Genomic DNA, 12,488 nt, shown 5'->3' with positions numbered 1-12,488 from the left:
ACTGGCGCATGAGGTGGGCGGCATTAGGTGGAAGCATGATTAAATTCCAGCAAATACTCAATCAATCTATTCCAGCTTTGGACTCCTCTCCCACTCCAAAGCAAAACGTTGAAAAATAAAAGAAAGAAAAAAAAAACTACTACTTTACTTTACTTTACCCCTATGCTCGGAACTGATAATCAAATCTCCCAGCAGCACCACACCATCGACAAAGCTGCCGCCCGCAACGCACTAAACAAACATTTTACTTATTTTTTTCAGCAACAAACGCGCGTTTTCCCAGACTTCGTATTCCGTACCGTACGGCTGACAGCCGGGCCCATGCGCCGCGTCGGTCCCGCAGGTCATCGTCGTGGGAGCGCCGGCAGCGGGTGCGGGATAGGTAACATCGCGCACCTACCCCCGGTCGAACAGACTGCCGGAAATAAAATATTTTATTTTTATCCCGCGAAGGAGACGTCGCCACGGCGGAGTCCGCAGAGAGATAAAGATATCTTTGTGAGAGAGAGAAAGCGCCGCACGTATAGCGGCGGTACACGGATACGCACCGCGCGCAACGACTTTCCCTGTAGCAGCTGCTCCTGCCGGGTGCGTGCTGGGTCGTCGCCATTATATAGCCGCCCTCCCGATCTCCCCTTGGCCTCGCACCACCCCCACCCGCCTTCCTTCCTGCCTTCCTGCCCTCAGTCAGCCGGAGCCGGATTGCTCCTCCCGCCATGGCGCTCCTCACCGATCTCCTCAACCTCGACCTCACCGACTCCACGGAGAAGATCATCGCCGAGTACATATGGTACGTCCTCCTTCCTTCCCCCGGACGAACGGACCTCGGCCGTTTCTCCGCTGCGTCCGCGTCGGCCGCCGCCCGGAACCGCGCGGGCTCATCATGCCGCCGCCGCCGCCTGGTTCGTGGAGAGCAGGCGGCGGGATCGCTCGGGGGACTGGGTTTTTCCTCGATGCTAAATTCATGGGGCCGTCGTCGTAGTTTGCGCTGTTAGCGCGGATTCGTCGTGGTGTTTTTTTTCTTTAATAAAAAACCCAAATACTTTTCGCCCCCGCGATCCGCTCCGTGGGTGCAGCGACCGGCGGTGCTCGCTCGTGCGGGTGGTAAACGCCACCTTTTTCTCTTCTTCCGTTCAGTTCAGTTCAGTTCGGTTCCGTTCCGTTCGGTTCGGTTCCGTTCAGAGAGAGTTGGGAAATACAGTAGGTTTGAGGCATGGCAGCGCGACGAGAAGAGGTTTTTGGTTTGTTGGTGGTGATTTATCACTCCCCCTCCGGATATGCGCAACGCAGGGATGGATGCGCCACTGCCATATTCGTACCGGCAGTACGTTTTGTCCTGTTGGGGAGAGGATCTCTGCGGCGGCATCCTCTGCCCCCTCGGTCCCTCCCCTGCGCAGCATGGCCCCGGCCCGCGCGCGGTCAGATGCTCTGCTCCTCCTCCATGAATTTCCCACGCGCGAGCTTTCGATCTTCACCATGTCGGAACCGAGGCCAATACCCATATTTTCACTGTGCCCGGCAAAAAACCGTGGTGAACAGTAAATGATACGCCGGTCATGGGTTTCGTTTATGTGGGCTGTTTCTGCTGGTATATTCACCGTCAATTTATTTTGGATTTTGTTGCAGGATCGGCGGATCTGGCATGGATCTCAGGAGCAAGGCCAGGGTAAGATACAGATGCAGATAAAGATTCCCATCCCCGGCCGGCATGGATCCCATGACCTCCTTGCCGTGTCCTATCATTTTTCTGCCGTGCTACCTAGTTATCCACTGAGCTGTTCTTGTGCTTATATATCAGAGGTTGCGAGATTCCTTTTGGCTAACTGTGTGGATTTACTGTTGTTGTTGCTCTGGTTGGTGCAGACCCTCCCCGGCCCGGTCACGGATCCCAGCAAGCTGCCCAAGTGGAACTACGACGGCTCCAGCACCGGCCAGGCCCCCGGCGAGGACAGCGAGGTCATCCTGTAGTAAGTGCCATTTGCCATGCCACTCCAGAACCATTTACCTCTGTGAAGTGCAGTTCTATCTTTTTTTACCTTGGACCCAAGGAGTAATTTTTGTTTCCCTTGGGGCATGTGCCGTGCTGCAGCCCACAGGCCATCTTCAAGGACCCGTTCAGGAAGGGCAACAACATCCTTGTAAGTGACCACCCCACTCATGTAATAGACTGTAGCACTACTACCGTGCAAGTGATCTGCACCTGTAGGCTCTAGTGCAGTAGTATTTGTCACTGTAGTTGATCGATCTAGTTCTTCTGCTCAACTACGACAGACTAACGAGCATCATTAAGAGGGGAGGTCAACTTAAACATCTTCTGATGCAGATTTTGAATGATCTTGGTCCAGTATTCTTAGCTACTCCTACTCCTATTTCTGACGCAAATTATATCCCAGTCAAGGACCACTCAGGGTTGTGAATTATGGATATTTTTGGTTATTAGGCGTGCGTGTCTGGTCTACCTAACTAGTACAGTGCAGTAGTGAGGGAATCCAATGGCCATCATCTTGTCAACATCCTTAGTAATCAAGATCCCCCTTACTAAATTCGAACCACTTGCAGGTCATGTGCGATTGCTACACCCCAGCTGGAGTGCCAATCCCCACCAACAAGAGATACAACGCTGCCAAGATCTTTAGCAACCCTGATGTTGCCAAGGAGGAGCCATGGTATATATAAATACAATACACAAACTCGATCGATGATTACGAACACTAGAAAATAATGATCTACTCCCTCCGTTCCTAAATATTTGTCTTTCTAGACATTTAAAATGACTACTACATACGGATGTATGTAGACATATTTTAAAGTGTAGATTCACTCATTTTGCTTCGTATGTAGTCACTTGTTGAAATGCTTAGAAAGACAAGTATTTAGAAACGGAGGAAGTAGTAACTGTTTTATGATAATTGATTGACTGATCGCGTTGTTTTTGCGACGATAGGTATGGTATTGAGCAGGAGTACACCCTCCTACAGAAGGACATCAACTGGCCTCTCGGCTGGCCTGTTGGTGGATTCCCTGGTCCTCAGGTACGTCTCTTTCGGCTTGACCGACTGAATTTGGACGTTTGGCCCTAATTTTGGTGAAGTGTACACTTACCAATCTCTTCTTCATGTGTGTAGGGTCCTTACTACTGTAGTATTGGTGCTGACAAGTCGTTTGGGCGTGACATAGTTGACGCTCACTACAAGGCCTGCCTCTTTGCCGGTGTCAACATCAGTGGCATCAATGGCGAGGTCATGCCCGGACAGGTGAAACACCGCTACAACACAGGACATTCCTATTTTCTCTATCTTGAGAATTACTGTCTCTCTGACCATGGTAGAATTACTATGTTTGGTTTTCAGTGGGAGTTCCAAGTCGGCCCGACTGTTGGCATTTCTGCTGGCGACCAAGTGTGGGTCGCTCGCTACCTTCTTGAGGTAATGATAATAGTCATGTGATCTTATTCTGATGAGGGAGGCTTTTGTGATGGAATGACATCGTGTTCGGTTAAAATTATTGCGATTAAATGTTACTCTCCCTTTCTTCAGAGGATCACTGAGATCGCCGGAGTTGTCGTCACATTTGACCCCAAGCCCATCCCAGGCGACTGGAACGGTGCTGGTGCTCACACAAACTACAGGTAATTGAGATGAGATGCTCGAACAGATCGATAAGTGTCATTCATCTTACCGTGCTGTTTTGCTGATCACGAACGACTCTGCTGCATTCAGTACCGAGTCGATGAGGAAGGACGGCGGGTTCAAGGTCATCGTGGATGCCGTGGAGAAGCTCAAGCTCAAGCACAAGGAGCACATCGCCGCCTACGGCGAGGGCAACGAGCGCCGCCTCACCGGCAAGCACGAGACCGCCGACATCAACACCTTCAGCTGGGTACGCCGCGCCCCTCGCCTTCTAGTTCTGGATCATCTGAATCTTTCCACATCTCGTTACTCCAACAGTGGTTCTGAATCATCTGAATGACTGCAGGGCGTCGCAAACCGTGGCGCGTCGGTGCGCGTGGGCCGGGAGACGGAGCAGAACGGCAAGGGCTACTTCGAGGACCGCCGGCCGGCGTCCAACATGGACCCATACGTGGTCACCTCGATGATCGCCGAGACCACCATCCTGTGGAAGCCCTGAAGCCGATCGGCGCCGATCGCCGTGCGATGATCAGTGATGGGTTGGGTTGGATTTGGTGGGTGGCCACTGGAGGATTTGGACGAAATTCTTCCAACATATTTGATTTTCCGTTTGGTTGCATACTACGCGTAGTCCGCTTAGGTAGGTCGCATCATCGTCGTCGTCGTCATGCATCAGGGTGTCTGGTCGCTCTTCTCTCGTCTCTGGGTGGTGGGTGGCAAGAGGCGTGTCAAACACACAAGACTACTATTGATTGTTTTCCCTTGCCGTTTGGGTGCTCTGGTCCTCGTGTAATCATCAATTGATATGGTAATAAAATGGTCCGTACCGCTGCCGTGGTACCACACCAAACCGCCTGTCTCATGCTACGGATGGTATTAGTGCTCATAATGATGCAACTTTGTGTAAAGCGGTTGTTGCGCTTCCAATGGTTGTGGACGAAGCTTAAATGGCGCTAGACCATTATTAGTGCGCCAAGAGTGGGGAGCTACATTATTAGGCTAGTCATAATGGGAGTAACTTAGCTAGTAACATAGCGTACTTTGATAAAATTATGCTTACGTGGCAAGTAATTAATGAGAGATGGTAACATAATATGTTACTGTAACATAACGCTTTCCAATACAAGATGAGTCTATGAGCTAATAAATGAAGCCATCTATGATACTTTCCATTATGAAGGTAGTAACTTAGACTAGTGTCATATGCATGACACTAGTCTAAGTTACTCTCCACTATAACCAGCCTCAGGCTGGTTGTAATGGGGAGTATCATATACTAGTATCATGCATATGATACTAGAGTGTGATACTACCTTCGTAATGCATAGTATCATAAGTTAGTATCTCAGATTGCCTTATTAATTATCATGCATGACACAAACTAGCGGAGCATTTAATATGAGACGGTATCATGATATGATACTACATCCTCTTTTTCCTTATTTAATTGTGTGCCACATCATCTAAAACGTCTAATTAGCATGCATGATACTACTTATGATACTCCCACTACAACCAGCTTTATACCAAGGGTATCACTTTTCCTGAATTCCTAGTAGTATATAAAATCGAGAGATTCTACCAACAATTACTTTTCTTTCAGGACAATTATATTTAAGAAAAAGACGGTTTGATGTTAATTACTCGGCTGATAAGGAAAGAGAGCGCTCGGCTCAGCTGATAAGAGATGGTAAAGCCTCGGCAGCATGCTCGTCCGGTAGCACAGCGAATCAATCAATCAGAGATTGCGTTAAGCTTGCACGTTGCTGATCCGGTACAGTGCACGCGCTTTTGCTCCCCATGAACGGTGGTGTCCCACAGGGCCGCGACTACAGGTGTGGACGCAGACTTGTGACTCCCCTCACCCTTATTCCTGACCGTTCGTCCATGCTTGTCACGACCCACAAGTAGGTCGCTAGGCCCCATGTGACGGCACAGTGCTACAGTGGTATGCACGGCAACTTTGTTGTGCTGCTAGTGTCACTTCTGATCACAATCTTCAAATGGCCAAGACCCAAGAGCCCATTTCTTTACTTGTCAGCCCGCTGCCGGCCACTTTGCTGGTGAGCATCGGTCTATCAACGGTGTCCGGCGTCCAAGCCTCGCCTTGCACGCCTCTCGGAATCTCGTGTCCAACACAAACGACCACTTGGTCAAAAGAAGGCAGCGGACGCATCGGCTGCGTAGGAACGAAACCGCGACCCAACCGGCGACCCGAGGGCCGCCATCCTTTAGCTGCCGGAAAGGTCTCTCCGGTCCCTCGATCGCCGGTCCAAAGTCCAACCCTGCACTGCTCTGCACCATTGCATGAATCATGACCGATCGCCATGGAAGCAGCAAACAAACGAACCAGGGAGCGACACTTCGCGCCGCGAAAAGCTAACATGACCACACTACACCCTCGGTTTAGCTGCAGTTTAGTACTGGTTTTGTGATAAACTATTGAGATTACGAGGAGGAGAGTAGCTGAGTAGGAGTACATATTGTAGTACTCCTACAGCATATGGCACCAATTTGCAGGTATGATAGGGGAGGCGCCAGGGGAAGAGACGGAGGAGGTCGATGGGCCGGAGAGGAGCGTATGATAGGACTAATCTAATCGCCCAGATAGATAGACAGACGGCTCTTCAAGTAACCTGACGCTCGTGGGAGACGGGACCAGCGGTGCGTCGCGGAACCCGACGATGCATTCTGTTCGACGCTGATGCCATGCCGGCGAACGAACGTTGTGGCCGCGTGTGACATCGGCGACCGGGCGGGCTCGCCGTGTCACGACGGGTGCCCCGTGCGATTAGGAATCTTGAGCAGGTAAAGGTGGTAGGCAGAGTGTGTCCCCGATCGTGTCACGGGATGGGTGCATCTATTACTATTGACTACTTCCTCCGTTCTTAAATATTTATTTTTTTAGACATTTCAAACAGACTACCACATACGGATATATGTAGACATATTTTAGAGTATAGATTCATTCATTTTGTTCCATATATAGTCACTTGTTGAAATATCTAGAAAGACAAATATTTAGGAACAAAGTGAGTAAATACGAAGCGCAGAATCACGTCAAAGGTTGCAAGCAAGCTAGGGTGATTGAGGCCTGCAGATTATTCAGTCCTGGACCTACCTACCTTGTGACTGATTGACCACTTGAAGCTAAGATCATCTGAATATTCCATGACTGGCTGTGTATGACATCGAGTGGTTCTCGGAGTGGGTGTATCTACTGATAAATACAGTACCAAATAAGTAAGCACGTCGGGACGGTGGCAGCTAGCAAAGCCAGAATACTTGAGGTTTGAAGAGTATTCCTTCAGTTATATTCTCTCCGTTCCTAAATATTTGTCTTCTAGATATTTCAACAAGTAACCACATACAGAACAGAATGAATGAATCTATACTTTAAAATATGTCTATATACCTCCGTATGTGGTAGTCCATTTAAAATCTCCAAAAAGACAAATATTTAGAAACCGATGGAGTATATTATATACCTTGTGAGTTGCGACTGACTACTTCAAACATCGATATTATATGAATATTCCGTCACCAGCTGACTACTAGCTGGCGTAGATGACAAAAACTAACCAACGTGACGATCATCAACGCCGGTAAACCCAAGGAAGATGGGACTATAAAAGCTGCTCTTGGAAGACAATTATTAACAGAAACTCTTCTCCTATTCCCTGTTCTCTCCTAATCACAAATGAAGCAGCTCGATCACATCCTGCTACCAAAGTGCGGCTGATTCAGCCTGACAAGAACAGACAGTAACAACGCACAGAACGAACATCTTCAGACACAGAATGCACTCTTCTTACTGGCCGTCACCGTGCAGGTAACAAAGGACATGTTTCCGTGCCAGGCACCGCCACCGCCACCGAGCGACTTACCACGCAGCCACAGGCAGGAGAGTTCAAAGCTGCAACCTACAGGAAGCCTTCGGCCCCGTGGCCGGCGCAAGCTTCCCTGTATAGTTGCATCGCCTCCTCCATTACCTTGGCTCGAGACAAGAGCTCCGATCGCTTCTTACTCGAAGGATGGGTGGAGAGGTAGCTTTTCAGCACTGACTGATTGCCCGCGATTTGTCCTAGCTTCTCGTAGACCTTGGGGGCTGTGCGTGGGTCGAAACCAGCAGAAGCTTGAAGCATGAGCCCGATGTGATCCGCCTCTACCTCCATCCTGCAAACATGCAACATACATCATCGCAAGGGCTTCTAACAAGATACACTTGCATATGTTTGATAATGCGGTAACAAGGATGGCAACTGTACAACACACGAGTTTTTTTTTCTTCCAGGAAGGACTGTAATGACATATACTGAATCTTATGTCATATTAGAGCAACCACAATTTATCTGACCAGCAGGGCTCCATCTAAAAAAAATAGTACTTTACCTCTTATGATGGACAAAAGACAGGACCGGCCCTACAAATAAATCTCATTAGAATTAAAACAGCTAGGGCACGAATGAAAGAATCCTCACAAATCATTTTATATTCAGATCATGAAGAACTATCTATGGTTAAAACAACTGGATAGAGTACAGCAGGGCGGGATTCATGTGGTGAAGGTGCTAGGCAACTCATCGCCTAATCATATGAAATTTTATTGTATCTTTGAAGCAATGAAGGCTACATCAAGAAGTGACAGCTAGGGTGGGGTTTTAGAAAATCATGTCCACAGAAAGTGGCATCAGCGGATCCTGATTGGAAAGACACATGGAGATACAGTCAGCTATTCAATAATGCAACAAGGAGTGGGGTAAAGTCGGAGATAATGTGCGGCAGATCAGACTGCCAAGATGGATCAGTAGCCAGTCCACGTTTCAGGAGATGTCTTCAGTTACTTGTCCTCATCGTTTCGAGGAAACTGACGGATACAGCTTCAGCTAGCTAAACACCCTAGCTACTGTGATGCATCATTTCAGATGCACTAGGCAGAAGCGCTGAATGTCTGCACTAGGTCATGTCATCAATCAATTCAAAGATCAAAGGAAGCTTTGATCACAGAAAGCTTGTACCGATGAGGCTCAACAACTAAGCAACAGTAGTTAGTCCATTAGAGTTGAGTGTGTGTCTGAAAAGATATTTTTTTCTCGAAATTGCCGTACAGAGTATTTTATTTTCAAACCATACGTTAGATATGTCTTTCATAAAGACATCCAAAAGGACGGAGCTACTTCCCCCCTTCAATAATTTTTTTTTGGGGGGGGGTTACTTCTGCATAAAATTACCCAATTTGGTCAGGTCTGGGAAGTTCAAGTTTCACCATCATGAAGATCCTAACTGACCAGTGACCACTGCTTCATACTGGAAAAAACAAGCACTTGTGAAAGGGACTGATTTTACCACAAGTCAGAAGTGCAAACTTACCACCTTAAATACTAACTTTGTAAATCTCAAATATAGACCACCCCATCCTCACAATTCACACATGTTGTAAAACGATTCTTACACGTGCATCTGATAAAAAACTGGTGGACAATAGAATAGTCACGCACAATGCATTGGTGATGAAATTCTAGTAGTTATAGAGGAAGGGGCATCATCCTCGTCAACTTCGGTAGGATTTGTAAGAGATGTACAAGAAAGATATCATATTATCATTCCAGTCAATTTGGTGTTTTGGGATCAATTCCATGCAGATCCAGAATTTAGTACTCCCTCCGCCCCATAATATAAGTGTGTTTTTGACACTACAAAAACGCTCTTATATTATGGGACGGAGGAGGGAGTACAAAAGAGTACATGACATATGCTATTGTAAATCTGATTTCGTCTACTTTCTAAGAACTTGTGTGAATAGCTAATAAGTCCAGGCTATTTGTGCTAATTTCCAGCAAGCTACAACAGATGTACAGGTCATTCGTAATGGTGAACAGTGGAAGAAACCCACCTCAGGTCTTGTAAAAATAAATGTTGATGCATCCTACCATGATGAAGAAGGTAAGGGCGCTACAGGGGCTGTGGCAAGAGATAGATATGGAGTTTTTATTGCGGCTTCATGCGCTACAATCCCATATGTCGCTGATGCTCTTCTAGCAGAAGCAATGGCTATGAAGAGCGGACTAATTTTGGCTGAATCTCTCGGATATACCTCCATACAAATTGAATCAGATGCCTTAGAGGTCGTTAATGCATGTTCAGGCCAAGAGAGGATGTGGAGCGAAGCTACTGCTATATATGCGGACTGTTTTATTATAGCTGGAATGATTGGGAATGTTGAGTTCACACATTGCCGAAGGGAAGCAAATGAAGCTGCACACAATTTAGCTAAATTTTCTTATGAGAATAATGTTTCTTGTAATTGGGTTGATGAACCCCCAGATTTTCTTATAAACTCTTTAGTGAACGATGTAACGATTTTGCCAAATCAATAAAGCTAGCCATGGTGGCATTTTTTCAAAAAAAAAAAGGACTCTGCCAACCATAGAAAAAAGGTATGAGAACAGAGAACTAGATGTCTCTCCGAGGTCCAATGCCCTGTTGAGGACAAGAATTACCAGTAATGATCTCATCTGTTGGGCAATCAAGAGGCATATGTTTTATTACTAGAATTGTCACTGTTGTTAGTTAAGTCCGTAGCAAAAGTCAATGGTACTAGATGATAACCCGCAAATTGTTGCGGAGTTTGCAATATAATTCGATGTGATTTGGTTGCATGGAACATGAACATTGGGAGTAATAATATGAGAAATAAACTGAAAATACATACTCCCTCCGTTCCAAAGAAGTGTTTTTCATTTAGTACAACTTTAGTACGAAGTTGTGCCCGATCAAAGACAATTATTTTGGGGAGGAGGGAGTATGATTTGTTGTGTTTGATCATTGTATAGTTGCACAATATTTATTAAGTATAAATAGAACAATATAAAAAATTTATCATGCATGTTTTCATGTTGATATGAGCTTTTTCCTATGCATGGTTGATCACTTTACCTAGATAGATTCTCACTGGTCTGTGGCACAATAAGCTGAAATAATAGGATGGCTCACAATAGTATACAATGGCCCACATGGAGGCACTTGAAGCAGGAGTCATATCATAACTTATAGCAAAACTAGATACCTAGACAAAACAAGCCCATTGGTGCCAATTCATTGGCTTTTGCCAGATCTGGTAGCATCTCATTTCAGTCATATATGCAACTTATCATGTGTAGAATGTAAATAACCGTGATTCCACGAAGAATATGAAATGCAGAAATGAATACCTTCGTGAGAAGGGCAATCTGAGGAGTAATGTCGACATTGCATTAATTAGGTCTGGCATGTAAATAAACTGTAGGACGATAAGCTGCAGGATAGTAAACCACATGCCCTTGGTGATCATCTCTGGCAAGTGCCTCGCGATAGCGTGCCCAATCTAAAACATAGAGGTACCAATATCAGTTCCAATGCACTGTAAAACAACCACAAAGTACATATGAGCCCATTAACCCAATCTAAAACATAGAGGTACCAATATCTGTTCCAATGCACTGTAAAACAACCACAAAGTACATATGAGCCCATTACCCAATTAGTAAACCCACCTCATGCGAAAGCACTGTCGCAATCTCAGCATCTGTCTTGAAATGGTCGAGCAATCCAGTGAAGACTACAATTTTACCACCAGGCAAGCACATTGCATTGATGAGCTTATCTCTGACGACGATGACCTCCCAATTGAGCTCATTGAGGTGCTTCGTCTGTGGCTGCGCTCCGCGTGCCTTCCCCCGTCTCCGGCTCTCGGCGACCCATCTGTCATCGAGAAGCTCGTCGTCTCGCTGAGCCCTAGCGGCCGTGCCCGCGGTCTTGCCAGGCGAGACCCGATGCATCACGTCCTCGGCATCCATGTCCCGGGCCTTGACGGCGATGTCGGTGGAGATGTCGCCGTAGGAGGCGTCATCGAAGTCGTCGCTGCGGCGGTCGGCGAGGCCGCGGTGGAGCGCGCGGACGATCTCGGAGGCGATGAGGCGGACGCGGACGCTGTCGGGGTGGAGCGGGGGCAGGATCTTGGGGGCGAGCTCCTTCTTGAGATCAGCGAACTGGGACTCGCCGAGCTGGCGCTCGAGCTGGGGCGAGACGAGGACGAAGTGGGTGCGGTTGGTGTAGGGCACGGTCTCGAGGTTGCCGAAGTAGACGACGATTGTCCCGCCGCCGGCGAGGAGGACCACCGCGGCGACCTTCCGCCTGTCGTGGTACCACCGCGCCCCGCCGCGGCGGCGCGCGAAGTGGATGACCTCCGGGCGGCGCGAGGAGGTGAAGTAGTGCCGGGGAGGCGGCGCCTGCGCCCGCGCCGGCGGCGGCCGGAAGAGGGCGGCGGGCTCGTGGCGGAGGGGCCCTCGGCTGAAAGACTGAATGAACCCTGGGCGGCGCGGGGCGGCGTGGTAGTGCCGAGCGGCCGTTTCCCGCGGCACCGGCGGGGGAGGGGCCGGGGGCTGCGGCCGGCCGGCGGCGGGGTTGTGGCGGAGGAGACGGGAGAGGGCGGAGCGCGAGTTCTTGAGGGGGTTCATGTCGTTTTAATTTTCGCTTCTTTTGTGTGGGATTTTCGGGAGTTCGCTTGATCGTCCAGCGGAGAGCCGGGGAGGATTTGGGGGTTTTGCCTTCTGGAAGCCTCCAGATGGCAAAGTGGGAAGAGCGGTGGGCGGTGGGGAAATCGTGTCGCCGCTCGGTGACGTTTTTTCTTTTAGACAACCATGCCAGGCTTTATTCAAATTGTTGGAACATTTACATGAAGAAAGTTCAACTCCCCGAGAAAGCCTAACCATACATGGCGGCCTAACCCAAGTGAAAGTGCATGTCTAGCGAGACTGTGAGCCTCGATATTCGAGCTCCTAAACTCATGGACAAAATTAAAGAAGTAAACGCATTCAATCT

The 12,488-nt window shown here is 48.2% G+C and overlaps 2 protein-coding genes across 2 annotated transcripts; one reads left to right on the top strand and one right to left on the bottom strand.

Annotated features, from left to right (window-relative positions):
* Positions 1-625: 625 nt before the first annotated feature.
* Positions 626-4,479, top strand: LOC119317792 (glutamine synthetase-like). Its single transcript, XM_037592288.1, has 11 exons — positions 626-790; positions 1,627-1,666; positions 1,864-1,967; positions 2,090-2,138; positions 2,560-2,666; positions 2,945-3,032; positions 3,126-3,254; positions 3,351-3,425; positions 3,537-3,628; positions 3,720-3,879; positions 3,976-4,479. The coding sequence occupies exons 1-11, from the start codon at positions 717-719 to the stop codon at positions 4,126-4,128; spliced, it is 1,071 nt and encodes a 356-aa protein (XP_037448185.1). The 5' UTR covers positions 626-716; the 3' UTR covers positions 4,129-4,479.
* Positions 4,480-7,252: 2,773 nt separating this feature from the next.
* On the bottom strand, positions 7,253-12,256 carry LOC119317791 (mitochondrial metalloendopeptidase OMA1-like). Its single transcript, XM_037592287.1, has 3 exons — positions 11,162-12,256; positions 10,841-10,992; positions 7,253-7,805 (listed from the first exon to the last, which is right to left on the bottom strand). Exons 1-3 carry the CDS (start codon positions 12,122-12,124, stop codon positions 7,553-7,555), a joined length of 1,368 nt encoding a protein of 455 aa, XP_037448184.1. The 5' UTR covers positions 12,125-12,256; the 3' UTR covers positions 7,253-7,552.
* Positions 12,257-12,488: the final 232 nt, after the last annotated feature.

The sequence above is a fragment of the Triticum dicoccoides genome, chromosome 6A (genome assembly GCF_002162155.2).
Source record: "Triticum dicoccoides isolate Atlit2015 ecotype Zavitan chromosome 6A, WEW_v2.0, whole genome shotgun sequence".
Taxonomy (NCBI): domain Eukaryota; kingdom Viridiplantae; phylum Streptophyta; class Magnoliopsida; order Poales; family Poaceae; genus Triticum; species Triticum dicoccoides.
Note: the sequence above shows the minus strand (reverse complement) of the source record. Positions and strands in the feature narration are given on the sequence as shown.